Source organism: Sinohyriopsis cumingii, unplaced genomic scaffold (genome assembly GCF_028554795.1).
Source record: "Sinohyriopsis cumingii isolate HCF-2022 unplaced genomic scaffold, ASM2855479v2 utg002522l, whole genome shotgun sequence".
Taxonomy (NCBI): domain Eukaryota; kingdom Metazoa; phylum Mollusca; class Bivalvia; order Unionida; family Unionidae; genus Sinohyriopsis; species Sinohyriopsis cumingii.
In genome coordinates this window covers 1-24,978 of record NW_028316237.1, presented here as the reverse complement: position 1 = coordinate 24,978, position 24,978 = coordinate 1, and the positions used below count along the sequence as shown (strand labels likewise).

The 24,978-nt window shown below is 35.0% G+C and overlaps 1 protein-coding gene across 4 annotated transcripts in view; it reads right to left on the bottom strand.

Moving 5' to 3' along the window:
- LOC149770184 (uncharacterized) overlaps positions 1–23,525 on the bottom strand; it is a 59,796-nt gene extending 36,271 nt beyond the window's left edge. For 3 of the 4 annotated variants that reach the window (XM_089949263.1, XM_089949266.1, XM_089949264.1), the window contains exons 1-10: positions 23,475–23,525; positions 22,548–22,679; positions 20,206–20,268; positions 18,491–18,661; positions 14,874–14,936; positions 13,948–14,079; positions 11,607–11,669; positions 9,911–10,081; positions 6,310–6,372; positions 5,384–5,515 (exon numbers count right to left, since the gene is read on the bottom strand). In XM_089949263.1, the coding sequence (XP_089805389.1) occupies positions 5,384–5,515; positions 6,310–6,372; positions 9,911–10,081; positions 11,607–11,669; positions 13,948–14,079; positions 14,874–14,936; positions 18,491–18,661; positions 20,206–20,268; positions 22,548–22,679; positions 23,475–23,482 (998 nt within the window). In that variant the 5' untranslated portion in view covers positions 23,483–23,525. The remainder of the gene's footprint in view (positions 1–5,383; positions 5,516–6,309; positions 6,373–9,910; positions 10,082–11,606; positions 11,670–13,947; positions 14,080–14,873; positions 14,937–18,490; positions 18,662–20,205; positions 20,269–22,547; positions 22,680–23,474) is intronic. The other variant, XM_089949265.1, reaches the window with a different exon arrangement.
- Positions 23,526–24,978: the final 1,453 nt, after the last annotated feature.

Genomic DNA, 24,978 nt, shown 5'->3' with positions numbered 1-24,978 from the left:
CATCGGAGACACCGACTGCTTTACAATGGCAACCTGTAGCAGCAGTAGTTGGTCCAGTGGTTAAAATGTGTACATTTGTCTTTCGTATTCATGGCTTCGTGAATTTAATAACTGTGTTGTAGCTGACTTGGCTGTGTGTCGATTGGATGCATACGCATCATGCCATTCTGTCAAGACGGAAATATTGAACGCAATAGTTAAATTTCATGAACTTCTAAAGCTGTTTTAAAGGCCATATTGAATAATGAAAACAACATGTAACGCGGTTGTGTTTTCTCAAATGTTTTTAAACGCATGCGCAGAAATAAACCTTTTTGGTGGCGCATTCTCTTTTGCCAATTATTAAAAGGCTGCAACAAACTACGAAGATTCTTTGGAGGTAGGCCGCAAGCAATGTGGATTTTGTTTCTCCATTGTTTTTGTGGTTCTTTTTTGTGATGTTGCGTGGAACACGGATTATTATGAATTTCGTGAATGTATGATTTTATTCGGAATTTTAAAATCAATTTGTTAATGACAACCCAAGTAAAGTATATCGTTACTAGCAGCCAAGTATTAGTCATGCCGGCTGCGAATATGTCGATATAGCCAGATTTTTCCGCCTTTAATTTTGGAGTCTGCGACAGTAATAAATATGGCTTCGGCCGAGATGCAGATATCATCATGCTTTTTAGTTTCCAAAGCATTGATCAGTAATCGCCATAGGGGCCGCAATATGTTTTAGATAAAACTGATGCAAGGCAAGTTACTTATCTTTGGCAAAGACCACGAAGCTGTTCAACCTCTGTAGTCTACAGATATCAACGTCTGTTCAGTCGAACATCTTGTGTACTTGTGTTGGTGGTATATCTACATTATATTTTTTAGTCACGAGCGTGATATGCTGGAGAAGGGGTATCTGCCATGTCGACAAGAACCTCCAACCTGATGTTTTAGTGGCATCAACTGAATGAAATTTGCGAATTGAGCTGATGCGTCTCAGCTCAAGATATTATTGCAAGTAATGACGATGAAATCTATTAAGAACATGGGTTGTCTTGCAATTATGTCGATATGAGTTCAGTCAAGGAATAAAAGCTGCACTGGTCAGGAATATGCATTGCAAATGCAAGCTAAGACGTAGCTCTGAAAATATTGAAAACATGGCCCAGGTAGCAGGCGTGTCAAACATGTACGTTTACATTATCATAGAAGGGAGCTCAAAATACAACACAGTAATTCGTGCAGTCAGTGTGAATTCCTTCATAACTTAAAATCATGCTGCAACATGATCGTAATCCGACACGGTTTCAACATCTTTAAGAGATAACACAATCATTTAGGCTCCGTGTTTGAATAGATCTATGAATATCTAACTAAAGAGTTTTGGAGCACATACTGCCCATAGACCCGATTTGTTTCTGTATTGCTCGTTTCCGCGGGCATGATGCTTTATATTGCAATGTTATGCCTTCTGCTGCAAACCACACATGATCACCTGTAGTTTTATGTTAACATAACAACTTATAAAGATGAGACCAGGGAACTATATCCAAATAAGCCACTGTAGAAGTTACGAGTGATCTTGGTATTCACGAACTACTTCAAAGGTTGGCAATCAAGCCGGAAATCACAAGTTCAGACGCTAATATAACATAAGCAACCCAGAGTTAGTGGTTTCTGGATCTTCATAAAAATGTATTGGCCGGCCTTTTACCCTTTTTAATCTAAATTATATGAGCGTTGAAGTTATTGCAAAATCCTATATTTTATATGAAGCAAAATTTTAGGCCTGGATAAATCCTTCCCTGGAGTAGTAGACTGTATACGGCGGTCCAAACGCGCAGCAAGCCCCTTGACAAATGCAAACGGATTGATCCGCTGTTTTGGGCGTCTTTGACAAAACCCAACAACCGCTTCTACTACAGGAATTCCCATGTTCAGTTTCTACTGGTGTAATAAAATGCAGACATTTTGAAGAAAGCAGAGTAAAATATAGCACACAATGACTGCGACAGTGAAATTGATTAAGGAAACATTGCTGTACCATCTCAGGAACTAGGTCAATAAGTGTAAATAGTGGGAGACCACTGAATTCTCCTTTGCATAAACCAATTCTGGCGTTCACTACCCTTACTGCTGTAGCAAGAAGGCGCATAGTAGTATGAACGAAAAAAAGCCGAAGCTGCCAGCAGCCTCTATTAGACACACACCCGACCGATTTATATGGAATAGAAATGTACAAAACGTGCGGTATCTTCAACACCAGTACACCTAAGGACTGAGAAACCACGTTTACCACAGAATAGAACTGGTCACCTTTGACGTTAGGTGCTGGTTGATAACTAAATATTTGTTAAGAACAAATTAAGCCGTGCTTGGCCTCCAAGACGTCGAAGATGCAACAAAGGCTGTAACCAGCAAAGATCTGAGCCTTTGGACAAATGACATGTTCATCATATGCATTTAGAAACAAAATTGACTGTTATGATGACTGACGGAGGAAACATTGTCGTCACTTCATGAACTAGCGCTATCTACGATGATATAAAACCAGACACAACAGAAGCAAAGGATAAGAACGCATCGACAAGGCTGTAGAACAATCTCAGAGATGCGCTTTCTGAGTACCAACGTAAACGCAACTAGCGTTTTAATGAATTCAATGAGCGACTGCACTGTCAAAAGCTTGAAGAATAAAATGACTAAGACGAAATATAGTTCCACGTAATAACGGTAGAGAAAACGGTAGGCGGTAGCGCAAGGTTTACGATATGCCGAAGCTTTCTTGGTTTTGCATGCTATAACATACACAGCTGAACGAATAGCTGCTTTTATCAAAGGGTCTTCGCCGTCGCGGGAAACGTGACATACAAATAGTTATACACGCATGAAATATTAGCACAGACCAATAACTGACAAAACAAATTTGAAATAGCTATGGATACTTAAATAAAAGCGACACACTAGAGCCGACGAGGATACTGGAAGGTTATGAATGTCATCAAAAAGCTGGCAAAGCGTCAAAACACCTCACGATATGTTGACCCTGAAAAGCTAAAACAGCAGGCGATATCGCAGGTTTAAATTAGCCTGGGCAAAAATATAATCTTTGAGGTGCTACTCCTCTTCGGTATGGGCGAAATAAAATGGCTGCATTGGGTTAGCATATATGCCCGTTGAACCTCAAGCTCGGGGAAATGGCACAACCTTTCTTCGAGAAAGCTCGATAGCGATGGACATCAAAGTGTTCAGCACGTTGTACGAGTTGCCGTTGCCGCCACGATCGATAAGGTGAACAGGTCGCTGATAATTCGTTGCAACATTGCCAACTGGAGGCACAACAAGGAGAGCGAAACCCCCACATTCTCAAGAAATGTGCGAACTGAGTTCTAGGCAGCCGGCGTATATCTATATATATATTGTAGTTTACTGACTATCACTTTTATTAAAGGCCAATGAGCTTATTGATGTACTTCATTAAGACGTGCAGCGGAGAGCGGTACGATCGTGTCCCTGTGTTCCTCTGTGGGTCTTCTCTTGATTCTGAATTATACACAATTTTTTTTATTGGCTGCGTATATATGCGGGGGTGGAGCTCATTTGTCTCGGTAAGGGTCAAAGAATAGTTGTCGTGCCTCAGTTTGTTTGTTTACTTGTAAAAAAAAATTCTCGTCAGTTTGATGATGTCTTAGGGAAAAGGCTTTCAAACGCATTGATAGAAAGTCATACGTGCTAATCATTTAACTTGCCAACTACATTTTGATGGAGGTGATAAATAGCGGCTGATCATTTGGGAGTAGTTTATGTCATGTAGACGAGCTTCTTGACCGATGTCCAGATAAACGCCCTCATATGTACAAGATGACTGTTGTGATCCCACAAGGCGTATTTCTCTGCTTATAATTAACGTATTACATCTTGGCCTATCCAGCCAGGTTGTTTAGGTGAAGTAAGCATATGTAGTTGCTCAAAAACGTACAAATGTCGGGGTTTAATTGTTTCGGTTGATGCGCACCTTGAGGTTATATTCTTCCCTAGGGTCAACGCGATGCTTAGAGGCAATGTCCTTGAGCCCAGAAACCACCAACTTCTACCTGCAGACTTGACAATCATTAGCTCCCTCTAAGGCTTACATTAAAGTAGATCGGGGCAGGATTACTGAGTGCCTCATTGATCTCCATGCCATCTCGCTCTTTAGACCCGATGACGGTAACGATGGCCTCCTTTCCACTTTATAACACTGGCTCTTACACAGGCCGTAGCAGCACATTTTTGTGTCTTGCTTTTGTTCTGTTTGCAGGGATGGAGAACTGCGACTGGCACCTTGGTGCATTGAAATATGCATAGATTATATGTAAAACACGTGTCTGGCAGTGGTGTTTCTGGAACGAAAGAATTAATTTTGTTTACGTTTAGCTTGAAACCCATCAATCTATCGACTAGGCTTCAAGCAGGTAGGCTCGACTGGAAGCGTGCAGGCACCATCAGCAACGGTGTATCTTAATTTTGCACTTGGTGTGACTAAATACCATGTGGCTTTGTTTTGTCCACACAAGGTAGTAATTTTCCAACTCGGCCATCATCAATAGGTTAACATTGTAAAGCCTTACTTTGTTGCGCATGCTTAGTGGATATAAACCATTTTCCATGTTAAATACGCTAACTTCGGTATCCAAAATTGCAACTGTCGAATTTTACTGTGTCGCTAAATTCCACGAGAAAGTAAATGGCAGCAAACTATATGTCGACCAGGCCCTGGCGGTATGGTCTGACCTATTTTTCGTCTGTCTACTTCACATAAAACATTCTGAGTGGCAAATTCGACGGAGCGATTGTTATTGCTCTTCACATGAAATAATGGATCGAGGTGGAATTGCACTTAGGTATCGAAAGATAATTCCGGCCTCGAAAATGGTGGTAGTTTGGTGCAAGACACGCCAAGACTGACATGCACCTCCCGAAATACCACGCGTACGTACCCACTGATGTGTGGTTAAATGATTCCTCTGGCCTTGGCGACAATTTAATCAATCTGATTAATTCGCATTACTAAAGTAATTGCGATTCGGATATATTATCTTGCTTTAGTTGTCTGTTCTGGCTCAAAATTTGTATTGGATACGTTCATCTAAACAAGTGCTACTTTCTCTATCTGCTATTTCAAATAGAGCTCAAATAATAGGCTCCTCTTATACTTCGCATTACTGACGAAGTCCTGCTCCCGACGGCGTCCCAACTCTAAAACAAGTATATGACACACGCGGAATTTTGGATCTGTGTTTTCATTTATCTTTGAAACTTGCAGTTCCCGTCCATAAAAAGTCCCATATTCAGAACCTTACTAGGGGAAAAGACTTTCTTTCACATATACCATATATCTGCAAACAAAATATGATCTTACTTTGTCAGTAAATTGTTTTTCTCCGCCGTCAGGTTTTCGATAGTATTAACCAGAAGCTCTTTTTCCTTTGTATGACTTTTAGTCATTGTCTTGTAATTTTTATCCCATTTTGTCTTGGCCTGGTGAGCCTCTCTGGGAAAAATATATAAATTAATTAAATAATTATTATTTTTAATAATAATAATAATAATAATAATAATAATAATAATAATAATAAATAAAAATGATAATAATAATAATAATAATAATAATAATAATAATAATTTATTTTTTAACTTTTAAGCATTTTTGGTTATTTTATTGCAATCTGTCTTATATATAAATTATTTATTCAAGTAAACTAATGTGTAGAAGGTGTTCCTGTCTGCACCTTTTGCTCCGAAAAACATTCCAAAGCAAGGTTGCGACTTGCATGCACTCAACAAGAAAAAGGTCACAGACTGGGGCCTTCAAAAATGTATGAGAAACTTCGTCTTCTGTGTTACATTCGACGAAACGATGGTTTCGTACTAAAAAGGAGAGACTTCGAAGAAGATACGTAAAGATAAAGACATAGAGAGAAACAATCTTAACCATCTAATAAATAAATTTGAGGCCATTGATTCTAATTGCTGTATATGTGTGGTAGAGTATGCCCATAAGAGCAAGCCATGCGCGATACATATGTCCTATATGAACTAACGTATTAAACTGAAACGAGCATGTTTTGTCATCTTATGTGTGTATGTGTGTAGGGGTGGGTGTGTGGGGGGAACGATTGTGGGCGTGTACGTGTGTCTATGCATAACCTTGGGTTTTTTAATTGCAGCTGTATAACTTATCGATCAAAGTAAGTGACACAACGTGAAATACAATTACACCTGAACATTATTTGTATGTACTATCCACCAATGGATGAACACATACATACTTTATCCTTTGCATACCTCTCCATATCTTGTTGTAGCTGTTTAGCCCACGTGTTGTTCTCCTTTTCCATCTTACACAACCTGTAAGGAATGTTGCATATGGATACAATAACTCGATTATGCCAATATATATATATATATATATATATATATATATATATATATATATATATATATATATATATATATATATATATATATATATATATATATTCCAGATCCCCTGGTGACCCGTACTGGACCATGAAAACATGCCTTAGTGCTTTCTGATCGTTATGGTCCAATGTTCACGAAAATTATAGATACATGACAAGAACAATAAACGAGGACCAAAAAACAAAAACAAAAAACAAATTGTATAGTTTTGCTGTTTTCTGTCAAAATATATTTTAAACAATCTGGTATATAATATTTACCTAGATGGTCAGATAGAGATCACCATTCAAGTTCTTGCTAAACATTTACATAGGCCTTTGCACTCATTAAAAACGAAAATGATTCCCTGCATAGCGTTGCAGTTTCATCATATGAGATAAAAATCAATCATAAAGTCATTTCTTCTTTTCCTTCTCGTGTAACTATTTTCTCGGTGTAATGGTATATGGTGTGATTCTACTAAAACTAATAATACTAAAACAACATTAATTACTATAATTTAAACAAATAAATCTTTGCTTATCAAATCAGAGTTGTGGAAGGTCATTCTTGATTATCTTTTATGTCCCTACAAACAATGTACGTCACAAACCCTGCTTCTTGATAAACTAGATCAAATTTAATATTTTGGATATGGTAGGATGGTTGTTAATATTATGCTTTAACTCCCACGACCATGCTGAAAATATAGTTTATATATAAACTATACTTCAGAATAGGTCATATTGGCGAATTATCAATATATAGTGCAGTCATGTAAAACATATTGATATTTTATCCATTAACTCTTCATTTAAACACAATCATGTGGATTTTGAATGTTTTATTCTTTATGGAAAATAAGATCATCAAGACATGTTTAAAACCATAGCAACATATAAACTACCGACGAAATACCCACATTTATTCTAGTACTTTGAGTTCTTTACCCAACCCCTCACATTCACTGTAATGTTAAAGAGGTAAATAAAACACAATTCCGCATTATTCTGTTAGTCTAAAAGTATTTATAATTCAATGACTACCGAGAATCTTAAACCTAAAAGTACCTATATATATTTGCTATTCTAACTGAATTCCAATTATTGTACAAAAGCACAAACATCAGTGTATCTTAGCACGGACCAAAAAATGACGATTTTGATGACCTGCAATTAAATGATGTTCCCAGGTCTTTCTTTAATTAAAATATATATTTAGTGCCTAACATCTGTGATCATTTGCGTCCGACCGAGATATAGCTCTAATCACTTCTTATTTTTAACCACGTTATTTACAAGCAGTTCTTTTTCACACGTATCTACGACATTCAGCTACAGATAATCTGAGTCACTTCACAAACACTTGCACAAACACAAACACACATAAACACACTTATATATATATATATATATATATATATATATATATATATATATATATATATATATATATATATATATAATGTGTGCATGTTCACAAAATAATTTCAAGACAAGGCTAGTCATGCATATTTAGAATGAAAGAATAACTTTACTTTTGAACATTTTTTAAATGTAAAATACTAATTGTTTTAAAAGAATGTGATCATTTAGTGTACTAATTCATTTGCGATGTAAAGTCGCAAATTATTCCATTCCACAATTTGCCTGAAAGCAAGTGAAGTAATATTTTCAAAGGCTAACCTTTAGAATATTAGTATTGTTTTGCAGTGGCTTAATGAATATACTCTAAAAACAAATACGATTTTAACACGATTGCTGTTCCACAGCATGAACTTCGTTATTATGGCTATTGATACCATACAGTATGCTTTTCATTTCAAATAAAGCAAGGACCCATAATTTAGTGTCTGCTTTATTGAAGGTACTGAAATGCATCTAGAAAGCAATCGTGTTAGAAAGAAGTCACGTTTGTGTCAGACAGGTTCCGTGCGTTGGCGATTTGCCAGTTTTTTCATATTTGATAGTGTTTGTAGTATTTATAAAGTGTAATGGGGTTAAGCAGGATACATTACAGTTGTTGTGTCTATCAAGTACATAGGTACATAATTACACATACACTTCAATAACAATATCAATATCGAAGTATTCTCAACTTCATATTCTTGTTTATAGTTTTGATAAACTTTAAATATTAATCCTGAACGTCGGTAATCGCACAATGTCCGCGACAGTAATTATTAACTTTTACATCACGGTATGAAATATATGTGTGCTTGAAATCTTGTCACCCGATCAGTAATATTAGAGGTAACGTAAGGAAATGAATGTTGTTGACAGAATCAGTGTTTAACTGGGTTAATCAATATTTAATGATCAAACACTATTTTGCAAATAGTTAAACAAAACTCAATTTGCAGAGAAGATAAATATGGATGACTATAGATAATATTCAAAACATAGTCTAGACAAATGAAAGTGTGTGTATGTTTACTGTACGCCTCTGAAGTTTAACCTTCACATGGAATGTGGTTTAAATGTTTGCAAAAGCTTTGCGTACTGCATGTCAGCGAGTATTCTTACGCATTTGATTACGAAGGTAATAAATCTATGCCTAATTATCCCCTACATGACAAGGTCGAGCTATCGGATACAAAACGTGATTTACATATTTGCCAGTATCCGCTCCCCATACTATATTATATATGTGGTACTAAAACACACCTTTCCTTTTTAGAAACGGTATTTCACTTATGTTTCGTTTTTTTCTTTTTTTTTCGTTTATTTATTCCCTTTCCTTTGCCCAAGAATTTTTGTTTTCCTTGACTTTGTTTTAACTCTTCAAGGCTAAAATAAAACTGTAATTCGTATAACAACTGCAAGCTACAAAACTATGCAATTACCATATATCAGGTGATCTCATATGTAAATCTAAACGATATGCATAAACGTACGCACTGATACTCTTCGAAACTGTACTGAATCTTCGAGGATATCGTGATAACTACCACCGAAGATACATTATTATCGACAATGACATATGTCAAGGTTTTTAAGTTGTCTTATATATTAAAAAAGTGCACTTAATAGTGACGACTCTGTTCTGTCAATGCATGCAACCTAATATTAGGGTAAGATTTCGACATATGATCAGATTTTTTTTGTCATTGAAATCTCTTAACAGAAGTAATTGCTGATTTTGAGAAGAAGATCCCATGGGTAAAAACACCTCTTTATCTGAAGACAGAAAGTGTTGTTGTGATTTGTTTATATGCGTCTAAAAATTCGACTAATATGATCAAGACATGAAAAAGTACAGCTTCTTGAGGTCATCGCTTCGCTGGGTGATAAGATGAACAGAAAAACCAAAAAAATTAAACAACATTATATGGGACATAATGTCGACAAATAATGGGCATCACAGAAAACAAAATGATGCTTTTCTTGAAAATTATTGGCTCTGTTAGTTCTTTGGCTTCTACGAAATTATTCCCATATGTTCAAACCACTCGACTTCTCACATGAAGTCAAACATCGCATACCTGCTCTGGAGCTCAGCTTTTTCCTTCTCCGACTGAGCCTTTTCCTTCTCCCATTTAGCTTTTTCCTTCTCCCATTCATTCTTTTCCCTCTCCCAATGAGCCTTTTCCTTCTCCTTCTCAGAAATTTCATTTTCCCAAGCTTGTTTTTTTGTATGATGTTCCACCATTCCTCTGCAAAACAAAAGGTGACTATAACCTTTAAATATATGTGTGGTGAGTCTCACATTTGCAATCCCTGACATGATATAATCAATAAAAATATTTAATGGAACATTTGTCCCAGTGTCATATAAAGAAACATATATATGTTCTTCTCAGCAGAATTAATAATATAATCAATGTTATAATATGGCCATTTACATAATTATTTAGCATGTATAGTCAGCGTCTACCGCATTTTCTGCCAGTTGCATGGAAGATGTTTTATTATTCTTTGAACGACGTCTTAACCTCGCTTACTTGAGAGTTGGTAATAAACAATGTTTAACTACTTCTTAAGCCGATATTCTGTGTACCCACATTTTTGTACCTAAGTTGCTTTCCTACAATACAACTCCATTTTCCTCGAGGAAAAGTAAGAAATGAAATGCCATTTCAAGTATAATTAGCACCACTATACTAATTAGCACCATTATTTAAACATAATCAGAAATATAACAACGACTATGCATTTTACCATGCATATGCTCAGTGAAATCAATATTTCACGACACAAAACTTTCCCTATGTAGCGCGATGTTTTCGCTACAGTTACGGATAGCATGTCCGAACATGCTTTTCTCACCCACACGTAATTACTCGAAAAGTATTAATGAAGGAAGCATATGCAATGTTCTGTCTGTAAATATTCTCAAAATATCTGTTTTGCTATGTCCATGGAAGGTCATATAGAGGACAATTATTCTTGTGCGAAACCAGTAAGTAAAAGAGATAATCATGACTATAGACACATTTTTTGCATTGTACGGTAAAAGTAACTTATGTCGCAAATATATTTTAAAGTTTCTACTTGGTCGGATATTAGTCCCCTACATTCAGTCAGACTTATTAAACCGATTCTTTTTTTATGTTTATCCAACTTGAACATTATCGTGCTGTATTTTGCCATCTTACATTTAAGCACAAGTAATAAGCATTGTTTGATATGTGTAACAATTTTGATAGTGAATGTTATTCGTACCTGCATAGAAATGGTGCGGAAGGAAAAATGTTAAAATTGTCGAAAATTATTTATCTAAACGAAATCAACGCTTTAATTTAAAAGTCTCCTCAGAATGCATGGGAATATATATATATATATATATATATATATATATATATATATATATATATATATATATAAACTGTACTAAGTACTAAGCTCTACACCTATGCGTCTCAGCATCTAATATTCGTTTCAGCATGATCTGATTACATATCTACATAAACTGAGGATTTGTATGTATTTATTTGTGTGTGTATTTATGTTTGCATCCACAAATGCATGAAAGTATCGTTGAATATCTGAGTGAAAACATGTAGGTGTGTATGTATCCATACATCTTTATTTCCTGTTTTAACTGGGGGTTTTCCTTGGTGTAGAAATAATGTAATGAGAGGACATGTTTTCAATCGCTTGATCGTCTATACAGATCAATGATATAATATATCTTGACTTTCGTATCCGCAATTATCAATGGCTCCAATTTACACTTACATTGATACATGTTCTGCTTCTTTAAAGCTTCCACTCGACTGTTGTGGTACGGAGGCTTTCAATCTTCATCGGATGTACATTAAAAATAAAACATCAGATACGGATATAAGAAATTATTATATTAGAAAATAGTAGAATCAATATCCAGATAAAGTATTATTCTTTATAGTAGCAATATCAACTGTGACAGACTGGTTGATTATATCACATGGGTTATTGTCGATTGTACAGAAACTAAATTATCTAATCAATACTATAAGATTTAAATCAGTTTCGCTATAAGATTTGCAGAGAAGAAGTAGGAATTCACAAAGTAAAGAATCACCACAATTGAAAACTACTTTTATGTTTCTTCAAGATCACTGTACTCTCATTTGACTCAGTGAGTTGATTTTTGTTCAGACTGAGCTCCTGTATTTGTGACGTGCAGCGGAGAGCGGTACGATCGTGTCCCTGTGTTCCTCTGTGGGTCTTCTCTTGATTCTGAATTATACACAATTTTTTTTATTGGCTGCGTATATATGCGGGGGTGGAGCTCATTTGTCTCGGTAAGGGTCAAAGAATAGTTGTCGTGCCTCAGTTTGTTTGTTTACTTGTAAAAAAAAATTCTCGTCAGTTTGATGATGTCTTAGGGAAAAGGCTTTCAAACGCATTGATAGAAAGTCATACGTGCTAATCATTTAACTTGCCAACTACATTTTGATGGAGGTGATAAATAGCGGCTGATCATTTGGGAGTAGTTTATGTCATGTAGACGAGCTTCTTGACCGATGTCCAGATAAACGCCCTCATATGTACAAGATGACTGTTGTGATCCCACAAGGCGTATTTCTCTGCTTATAATTAACGTATTACATCTTGGCCTATCCAGCCAGGTTGTTTAGGTGAAGTAAGCATATGTAGTTGCTCAAAAACGTACAAATGTCGGGGTTTAATTGTTTCGGTTGATGCGCACCTTGAGGTTATATTCTTCCCTAGGGTCAACGCGATGCTTAGAGGCAATGTCCTTGAGCCCAGAAACCACCAACTTCTACCTGCAGACTTGACAATCATTAGCTCCCTCTAAGGCTTACATTAAAGTAGATCGGGGCAGGATTACTGAGTGCCTCATTGATCTCCATGCCATCTCGCTCTTTAGACCCGATGACGGTAACGATGGCCTCCTTTCCACTTTATAACACTGGCTCTTACACAGGCCGTAGCAGCACATTTTTGTGTCTTGCTTTTGTTCTGTTTGCAGGGATGGAGAACTGCGACTGGCACCTTGGTGCATTGAAATATGCATAGATTATATGTAAAACACGTGTCTGGCAGTGGTGTTTCTGGAACGAAAGAATTAATTTTGTTTACGTTTAGCTTGAAACCCATCAATCTATCGACTAGGCTTCAAGCAGGTAGGCTCGACTGGAAGCGTGCAGGCACCATCAGCAACGGTGTATCTTAATTTTGCACTTGGTGTGACTAAATACCATGTGGCTTTGTTTTGTCCACACAAGGTAGTAATTTTCCAACTCGGCCATCATCAATAGGTTAACATTGTAAAGCCTTACTTTGTTGCGCATGCTTAGTGGATATAAACCATTTTCCATGTTAAATACGCTAACTTCGGTATCCAAAATTGCAACTGTCGAATTTTACTGTGTCGCTAAATTCCACGAGAAAGTAAATGGCAGCAAACTATATGTCGACCAGGCCCTGGCGGTATGGTCTGACCTATTTTTCGTCTGTCTACTTCACATAAAACATTCTGAGTGGCAAATTCGACGGAGCGATTGTTATTGCTCTTCACATGAAATAATGGATCGAGGTGGAATTGCACTTAGGTATCGAAAGATAATTCCGGCCTCGAAAATGGTGGTAGTTTGGTGCAAGACACGCCAAGACTGACATGCACCTCCCGAAATACCACGCGTACGTACCCACTGATGTGTGGTTAAATGATTCCTCTGGCCTTGGCGACAATTTAATCAATCTGATTAATTCGCATTACTAAAGTAATTGCGATTCGGATATATTATCTTGCTTTAGTTGTCTGTTCTGGCTCAAAATTTGTATTGGATACGTTCATCTAAACAAGTGCTACTTTCTCTATCTGCTATTTCAAATAGAGCTCAAATAATAGGCTCCTCTTATACTTCGCATTACTGACGAAGTCCTGCTCCCGACGGCGTCCCAACTCTAAAACAAGTATATGACACACGCGGAATTTTGGATCTGTGTTTTCATTTATCTTTGAAACTTGCAGTTCCCGTCCATAAAAAGTCCCATATTCAGAACCTTACTAGGGGAAAAGACTTTCTTTCACATATACCATATATCTGCAAACAAAATATGATCTTACTTTGTCAGTAAATTGTTTTTCTCCGCCGTCAGGTTTTCGATAGTATTAACCAGAAGCTCTTTTTCCTTTGTATGACTTTTAGTCATTGTCTTGTAATCTTTATCCCATTTTGTCTTGGCCTGGTGAGCCTCTCTGGGAAAAATATATAAATTAATTAAATAATTATTATTTTTAATAATAATAATAATAATAATAATAATAATAATAATAATAATAATAAATAAAAATGATAATAATAATAATAATAATAATAATAATAATAATTTATTTTTTAACTTTTAATCATTTTTGGTTATTTTATTGCAATCTGTCTTATATATAAATTATTTATTCAAGTAAACTAATGTGTAGAAGGTGTTCCTGTCTGCACCTTTTGCTCCGAAAAACATTCCAAAGCAAGGTTGCGACTTGCATGCACTCAACAAGAAAAAGGTCACAGACTGGGGCCTTCAAAAATGTATGAGAAACTTCGTCTTCTGTGTTACATTCGACGAAACGATGGTTTCGTACTAAAAAGGAGAGACTTCGAAGAAGATACGTAAAGATAAAGACATAGAGAGAAACAATCTTAACCATCTAATAAATAAATTTGAGGCCATTGATTCTAATTGCTGTATATGTGTGGTAGAGTATGCCCATAAGAGCAAGCCATGCGCGATACATATGTCCTATATGAACTAACGTATTAAACTGAAACGAGCATGTTTTGTCATCTTATGTGTGTATGTGTGTAGGGGTGGGTGTGTGGGGGGAACGATTGTGGGCGTGTACGTGTGTCTATGCATAACCTTGGGTTTTTTAATTGCAGCTGTATAACTTATCGATCAAAGTAAGTGACACAACGTGAAATACAATTACACCTGAACATTATTTGTATGTACTATCCACCAATGGATGAACACATACATACTTTATCCTTTGCATACCTCTCCATATCTTGTTGTAGCTGTTTAGCCCACGTGTTGTTCTCCTTTTCCATCTTACACAACCTGTAAGGAATGTTGCATATGGATACAATAACTCGATTATGCCAATATATATATATATATATATATATATATATATATATATATATATATATATATATATATATATATATATATATATATATATATATATATATATATTCCAGATCCCCTGGTGACCCGTACTGGACCATGAAAACATGCCTTAGTGCTTTCTGATCGTTATGGTCCAATGTTCACGAAAATTATAGATACATGACAAGAACAATAAACGAGGACCAAAAAACAAAAACAAAAAACAAATTGTATAGTTTTGCTGTTTTCTGTCAAAATATATTTTAAACAATCTGGTATATAATATTTACCTAGATGGTCAGATAGAGATCACCATTCAAGTTCTTGCTAAACATTTACATAGGCCTTTGCACTCATTAAAAACGAAAATGATTCCCTGCATAGCGTTGCAGTTTCATCATATGAGATAAAAATCAATCATAAAGTCATTTCTTCTTTTCCTTCTCGTGTAACTATTTTCTCGGTGTAATGGTATATGGTGTGATTCTACTAAAACTAATAATACTAAAACAACATTAATTACTATAATTTAAACAAATAAATCTTTGCTTATCAAATCAGAGTTGTGGAAGGTCATTCTTGATTATCTTTTATGTCCCTACAAACAATGTACGTCACAAACCCTGCTTCTTGATAAACTAGATCAAATTTAATATTTTGGATATGGTAGGATGGTTGTTAATATTATGCTTTAACTCCCACGACCATGCTGAAAATATAGTTTATATATAAACTATACTTCAGAATAGGTCATATTGGCGAATTATCAATATATAGTGCAGTCATGTAAAACATATTGATATTTTATCCATTAACTCTTCATTTAAACACAATCATGTGGATTTTGAATGTTTTATTCTTTATGGAAAATAAGATCATCAAGACATGTTTAAAACCATAGCAACATATAAACTACCGACGAAATACCCACATTTATTCTAGTACTTTGAGTTCTTTACCCAACCCCTCACATTCACTGTAATGTTAAAGAGGTAAATAAAACACAATTCCGCATTATTCTGTTAGTCTAAAAGTATTTATAATTCAATGACTACCGAGAATCTTAAACCTAAAAGTACCTATATATATTTGCTATTCTAACTGAATTCCAATTATTGTACAAAAGCACAAACATCAGTGTATCTTAGCACGGACCAAAAAATGACGATTTTGATGACCTGCAATTAAATGATGTTCCCAGGTCTTTCTTTAATTAAAATATATATTTAGTGCCTAACATCTGTGATCATTTGCGTCCGACCGAGATATAGCTCTAATCACTTCTTATTTTTAACCACGTTATTTACAAGCAGTTCTTTTTCACACGTATCTACGACATTCAGCTACAGATAATCTGAGTCACTTCACAAACACTTGCACAAACACAAACACACATAAACACACTTATATATATATATATATATATATATATATATATATATATATATATATATATATATATATATATATATATATATATATAATGTGTGCATGTTCACAAAATAATTTCAAGACAAGGCTAGTCATGCATATTTAGAATGAAAGAATAACTTTACTTTTGAACATTTTTTAAATGTAAAATACTAATTGTTTTAAAAGAATGTGATCATTTAGTGTACTAATTCATTTGCGATGTAAAGTCGCAAATTATTCCATTCCACAATTTGCCTGAAAGCAAGTGAAGTAATATTTTCAAAGGCTAACCTTTAGAATATTAGTATTGTTTTGCAGTGGCTTAATGAATATACTCTAAAAACAAATACGATTTTAACACGATTGCTGTTCCACAGCATGAACTTCGTTATTATGGCTATTGATACCATACAGTATGCTTTTCATTTCAAATAAAGCAAGGACCCATAATTTAGTGTCTGCTTTATTGAAGGTACTGAAATGCATCTAGAAAGCAATCGTGTTAGAAAGAAGTCACGTTTGTGTCAGACAGGTTCCGTGCGTTGGCGATTTGCCAGTTTTTTCATATTTGATAGTGTTTGTAGTATTTATAAAGTGTAATGGGGTTAAGCAGGATACATTACAGTTGTTGTGTCTATCAAGTACATAGGTACATAATTACACATACACTTCAATAACAATATCAATATCGAAGTATTCTCAACTTCATATTCTTGTTTATAGTTTTGATAAACTTTAAATATTAATCCTGAACGTCGGTAATCGCACAATGTCCGCGACAGTAATTATTAACTTTTACATCACGGTATGAAATATATGTGTGCTTGAAATCTTGTCACCCGATCAGTAATATTAGAGGTAACGTAAGGAAATGAATGTTGTTGACAGAATCAGTGTTTAACTGGGTTAATCAATATTTAATGATCAAACACTATTTTGCAAATAGTTAAACAAAACTCAATTTGCAGAGAAGATAAATATGGATGACTATAGATAATATTCAAAACATAGTCTAGACAAATGAAAGTGTGTGTATGTTTACTGTACGCCTCTGAAGTTTAACCTTCACATGGAATGTGGTTTTAATGTTTGCAAAAGCTTTGCGTACTGCATGTCAGCGAGTATTCTTACGCATTTGATTACGAAGGTAATAAATCTATGCCTAATTATCCCCTACATGACAAGGTCGAGCTATCGGATACAAAACGTGATTTACATATTTGCCAGTATCCGCTCCCCATACTATATTATATATGTGGTACTAAAACACACCTTTCCTTTTTAGAAACGGTATTTCACTTATGTTTCGTTTTTTTCTTTTTTTTTCGTTTATTTATTCCCTTTCCTTTGCCCAAGAATTTTTGTTTTCCTTGACTTTGTTTTAACTCTTCAAGGCTAAAATAAAACTATAATTCGTATAACAACTGCAAGCTACAAAACTATGCAATTACCATATATCAGGTGATCTCATATGTAAATCTAAACGATATGCATAAACGTACGCACTGATACTCTTCGAAACTGTACTGAATCTTCGAGGATATCGTGATAACTACCACCGAAGATACATTATTATCGACAATGACATATGTCAAGGTTTTTAAGTTGTCTTATATATTAAAAAAGTGCACTTAATAGTGACGACTCTGTTCTGTCAATGCATGCAACCTAATATTAGGGTAAGATTTCGACATATGATCAGATTTTTTTTGTCATTGAAATCTCTTAACAGAAGTAATTGCTGATTTTGAGAAGAAGATCCCATGGGTAAAAACACCTCTTTATCTGAAGACAGAAAGTGTTGTTGTGATTTGTTTATATGCGTCTAAAAATTCGACTAATATGATCAAGACATGAAAAAGTACAGCTTCTTGAGGTCATCGCTTCGCTGGGTGATAAGATGAACAGAAAAACCAAAAAAATTAAACAACATTATATGGGACATAATGTCGACAAATAATGGGCATCACAGAAAACAAAATGATGCTTTTCTTGAAAATTATTGGCTCTGTTAGTTCTTTGGCTTCTACGAAATTATTCCCATATGTTCAAACCACTCGACTTCTCACATGAAGTCAAACATCGCATACCTGCTCTGGAGCTCAGCTTTTTCCTTCTCCGACTGAGCCTTTTCCTTCTCCCATTTAGCTTTTTCCTTCTCCCATTCATTCTTTTCCCTCTCCCAATGAGCCTTTTCCTTCTCCTTCTCAGAAATTTCATTTTCCCAAGCTTGTTTTTTTGTATGATGTTCCACCATTCCTCTGCAAAACAAAAGGTGACTATAACCTTTAAATATATGTGTGGTGAGTCTCACATTTGCAATCCCTGACATGATATAATCAATAAAAATATTTAATGGAACATTTGTCCCAGTGTCATATAAAGAAACATATATATGTTCTTCTCAGCAGAATTAATAATATAATCAATGTTATAATATGGCCATTTACATAATTATTTAGCATGTATAGTCAGCGTCTACCGCATTTTCTGCCAGTTGCATGGAAGATGTTTTATTATTCTTTGAACGACGTCTTAACCTCGCTTACTTGAGAGTTGGTAATAAACAATGTTTAACTACTTCTTAAGCCGATATTCTGTGTACCCACATTTTTGTACCTAAGTTGCTTTCCTACAATACAACTCCATTTTCCTCGAGGAAAAGTAAGAAATGAAATGCCATTTCAAGTATAATTAGCACCACTATACTAATTAGCACCATTATTTAAACATAATCAGAAATATAACAACGACTATGCATTTTACCATGCATATGCTCAGTGAAATCAATATTTCACGACACAAAACTTTCCCTATGTAGCGCGATGTTTTCGCTACAGTTACGGATAGCATGTCCGAACATGCTTTTCTCACCCACACGTAATTACTCGAAAAGTATTAATGAAGGAAGCATATGCAATGTTCTGTCTGTAAATATTCTCAAAATATCTGTTTTGCTATGTCCATGGAAGGTCATATAGAGGACAATTATTCTTGTGCGAAACCAGTAAGTAAAAGAGATAATCATGACTATAGACACATTTTTTGCATTGTACGGTAAAAGTAACTTATGTCGCAAATATATTTTAAAGTTTCTACTTGGTCGGATATTAGTCCCCTACATTCAGTCAGACTTATTAAACCGATTCTTTTTTTATGTTTATCCAACTTGAACATTATCGTGCTGTATTTTGCCATCTTACATTTAAGCACAAGTAATAAGCATTGTTTGATATGTGTAACAATTTTGATAGTGAATGTTATTCGTACCTGCATAGAAATGGTGCGGAAGGAAAAATGTTAAAATTGTCGAAAATTATTTATCTAAACGAAATCAACGCTTTAATTTAAAAGTCTCCTCAGAATGCATGGGAATATATATATATATATATATATATATATATATATATATATATATATATATATATATATATATATATATATATATATAACTGTACTAAGTACTAAGCTCTACACCTATGCGTCTCAGCATCTAATATTCGTTTCAGCATGATCTGATTACATATCTACATAAACTGAGGATTTGTATGTATTTATTTGTGTGTGTATTTATGTTTGCATCCACAAATGCATGAAAGTATCGTTGAATATCTGAGTGAAAACATGTAGGTGTGTATGTATCCATACATCTTTATTTCCTGTTTTAACTGGGGGTTTTCCTTGGTGTAGAAATAATGTAATGAGAGGACATGTTTTCAATCGCTTGATCGTCTATACAGATCAATGATATAATATATCTTGACTTTCGTATCCGCAATTATCAATGGCTCCAATTTACACTTACATTGATACATGTTCTGCTTCTTTAAAGCTTCCACTCGACTGTTGTGGTACGGAGGCTTTCAATCTTCATCGGATGTACATTAAAAATAAAACATCAGATACGGATATAAGAAATTATTATATTAGAAAATAGTAGAATCAATATCCAGATAAAGTATTATTCTTTATAGTAGCAATATCAACTGTGACAGACTGGTTGATTATATCACATGGGTTATTGTCGATTGTACAGAAACTAAATTATCTAATCAATACTATAAGATTTAAATCAGTTTCGCTATAAGATTTGCAGAGAAGAAGTAGGAATTCACAAAGTAAAGAATCACCACAATTGAAAACTACTTTTATGTTTCTTCAAGATCACTGTACTCTCATTTGACTCAGTGAGTTGATTTTTGTTCAGACTGAGCTCCTGTATTTGTGACGTGCAGCGGAGAGCGGTACGATCGTGTCCCTGTGTTCCTCTGTGGGTCTTCTCTTGATTCTGAATTATACACAATTTTTTTTATTGGCTGCGTATATATGCGGGGGTGGAGCTCATTTGTCTCGGTAAGGGTCAAAGAATAGTTGTCGTGCCTCAGTTTGTTTGTTTACTTGTAAAAAAAAATTCTCGTCAGTTTGATGATGTCTTAGGGAAAAGGCTTTCAAACGCATTGATAGAAAGTCATACGTGCTAATCATTTAACTTGCCAACTACATTTTGATGGAGGTGATAAATAGCGGCTGATCATTTGGGAGTAGTTTATGTCATGTAGAAGAGCTTCTTGACCGATGTCCAGATAAACGCCCTCATATGTACAAGATGACTGTTGTGATCCCACAAGGCGTATTTCTCTGCTTATAATTAACGTATTACATCTTGGCCTATCCAGCCAGGTTGTTTAGGTGAAGTAAGCATATGTAGTTGCTCAAAAACGTACAAATGTCGGGGTTTAATTGTTTCGGTTGATGCGCACCTTGAGGTTATATTCTTCCCTAGGGTCAACGCGATGCTTAGAGGCAATGTCCTTGAGCCCAGAAACCACCAACTTCTACCTGCAGACTTGACAATCATTAGCTCCCTCTAAGGCTTACATTAAAGTAGATCGGGGCAGGATTACTGAGTGCCTCATTGATCTCCATGCCATCTCGCTCTTTAGACCCGATGACGGTAACGATGGCCTCCTTTCCACTTTATAACACTGGCTCTTACACAGGCCGTAGCAGCACATTTTTGTGTCTTGCTTTTGTTCTGTTTGCAGGGATGGAGAACTGCGACTGGCACCTTGGTGCATTGAAATATGCATAGATTATATGTAAAACACGTGTCTGGCAGTGGTGTTTCTGGAACGAAAGAATTAATTTTGTTTACGTTTAGCTTGAAACCCATCAATCTATCGACTAGGCTTCAAGCAGGTAGGCTCGACTGGAAGCGTGCAGGCACCATCAGCAACGGTGTATCTTAATTTTGCACTTGGTGTGACTAAATACCATGTGGCTTTGTTTTGTCCACACAAGGTAGTAATTTTCCAACTCGGCCATCATCAATAGGTTAACATTGTAAAGCCTTACTTTGTTGCGCATGCTTAGTGGATATAAACCATTTTCCATGTTAAATACGCTAACTTCGGTATCCAAAATTGCAACTGTCGAATTTTACTGTGTCGCTAAATTCCACGAGAAAGTAAATGGCAGCAAACTATATGTCGACCAGGCCCTGGCGGTATGGTCTGACCTATTTTTCGTCTGTCTACTTCACATAAAACATTCTGAGTGGCAAATTCGACGGAGCGATTGTTATTGCTCTTCACATGAAATAATGGATCGAGGTGGAATTGCACTTAGGTATCGAAAGATAATTCCGGCCTCGAAAATGGTGGTAGTTTGGTGCAAGACACGCCAAGACTGACATGCACCTCCCGAAATACCACGCGTACGTACCCACTGATGTGTGGTTAAATGATTCCTCTGGCCTTGGCGACAATTTAATCAATCTGATTAATTCGCATTACTAAAGTAATTGCGATTCGGATATATTATCTTGCTTTAGTTGTCTGTTCTGGCTCAAAATTTGTATTGGATACGTTCATCTAAACAAGTGCTACTTTCTCTATCTGCTATTTCAAATAGAGCTCAAATAATAGGCTCCTCTTATACTTCGCATTACTGACGAAGTCCTGCTCCCGACGGCGTCCCAACTCTAAAAACAAGTATATGACACACGCGGAATTTTGGATCTGTGTTTTCATTTATCTTTGAAACTTGCAGTTCCCGTCCATAAAAAGTCCCATATTCAGAACCTTACTAGGGGAAAAGACTTTCTTTCACATATACCATATATCTGCAAACAAAATATGATCTTACTTTGTCAGTAAATTGTTTTTCTCCGCCGTCAGGTTTTCGATAGTATTAACCAGAAGCTCTTTTTCCTTTGTATGACTTTTAGTCATTGTCTTGTAATCTTTATCCCATTTTGTCTTGGCCTGGTGAGCCTCTCTGGGAAAAATATATAAATTAATTAAATAATTATTATTTTTAATAATAATAATAATAATAATAATAATAATAATAATAATAATAATAAATAAAAATGATAATAATAATAATAATAATAATAATAATAATAATTTATTTTTTAACTTTTAATCATTTTTGGTTATTTTATTTGCAATCTGTCTTATATATAAATTATTTATTCAAGTAAACTAATGTGTAGAAGGTGTTCCTGTCTGCACCTTTTGCTCCGAAAAACATTCCAAAGCAAGGTTGCGACTTGCATGCACTCAACAAGAAAAAGGTCACAGACTGGGCCTTCAAAAATGTATGAGAAACTTCGTCTTCTGTGTTACATTCGACGAAACGATGGTTTCGTACTAAAAAGGAGAGACTTCGAAGAAGATACGTAAAGATAAAGACATAGAGAGAAACAATCTTAACCATCTAATAAATAAATTTGAGGCCATTGATTCTAATTGCTGTATATGTGTGGTAGAGTATGCCCATAAGAGCAAGCCATGCGCGATACATATGTCCTATATGAACTAACGTATTAAACTGAAACGAGCATGTTTTGTCATCTTATGTGTGTATGTGTGTAGGGGTGGGTGTGTGGGGGGAACGATTGTGGGCGTGTACGTGTGTCTATGCATTAACCTTGGGTTTTTTAATTGCAGCTGTATAACTTATCGATCAAAGTAAGTGACACAACGTGAAATACAATTACACCTGAACATTATTTGTATGTACTATCCACCAATGGATGAACACATACATACTTTATCCTTTGCATACCTCTCCATATCTTGTTGTAGCTGTTTAGCCCACGTGTTGTTCTCCTTTTCCATCTTAACACAACCTGTAAGGAATGTTGCATATGGATACAATAACTCGATTATGCCAATATATATATATATATATATATATATATATATATATATATATATATATATATATATATATATATATATATATATATATATATATATATATATTCCAGATCCCCTGGTGACCCGTACTGGACCATGAAAAACATGCCTTAGTGCTTTCTGATCGTTATGGTCCAATGTTCACGAAAATTATAGATACATGACAAGAACAATAAACGAGGACCAAAAAACAAAAACAAAAAACAAATTGTATAGTTTTGCTGTTTTCTGTCAAAAATATATTTTAAACAATCTGGTATATAAATATTTACCTAGATGGTCAGATAGAGATCACCATTCAAGTTCTTGCTAAACATTTACATAGGCCTTTGCGCTCATTAAAAACGAAATGATTCCCTGCATAGCGTTGCAGTTTCATCATATGAGATAAAATCAATCATAAAGTCATTTCTTCTTTTCCTTCTCGTGTAACTATTTTCTCGGTGTAATGGTATATGGTGTGATTCTACTAATAACTAATAATACTAAAACAACAATAATTACTATAAATTTAAACAAATAAATCTTTGCTTATCAAATCAGAGTTTGTGGAAGGTCATTCTTGATTATCTTTTATGTCCCTACAAACAATGTACGTCACAAACCCTGCTTCTTGATAAACTAGATCAAATTTAATATTTTGGATATGGTAGGATGGTTGTTAATATTATGCTTTAACTCCCACGACCATGCTGAAAATATAGTTTATATATAAACTATACTTCAGAATAGGTCATATTGGCGAATTATCAATATATAGTGCAGTCATGTAAAACATATTGATATTTTATCCATTAACTCTTCATTTAAACACAATCATGTGGATTTTGAATGTTTTATTCTTTATGGAAAATAAGATCATCAAGACATGTTTAAAACCATAGCAACATATAAACTACCGACGAAATACCCACATTTATTCTAGTACTTTGAGTTCTTTACCCAACCCATCACATTCACTGTAATGTTAAAGAGGTAAATAAAACACAATTCCGCATTATTCTGTTAGTCTAAAAGTATTTATAATTCAATGACTACCGAGAATCTTAAACCTAAAAGTACCTATATATATTTGCTATTCTAACTGAATTCCAATTATTGTACAAAAGCACAAAAACATCAGTGTATCTTAGCACGGACCAAAAAATGACGATTTGATGACCTGCAATTAAATGATGTTCCCAGGTCTTTCTTTAATTAAAAAATATATTTAGTGCCTAACATCTGTGATTCATTTGCGTCCGACCGAGATATAGCTCTAATCACTTCTTATTTTTAACCACGTTATTTACAAGCAGTTCTTTTTCACACGTATCTACGACATTCAGCTACAGATAATCTGAGTCACTTCACAAACACTTGCACAAACA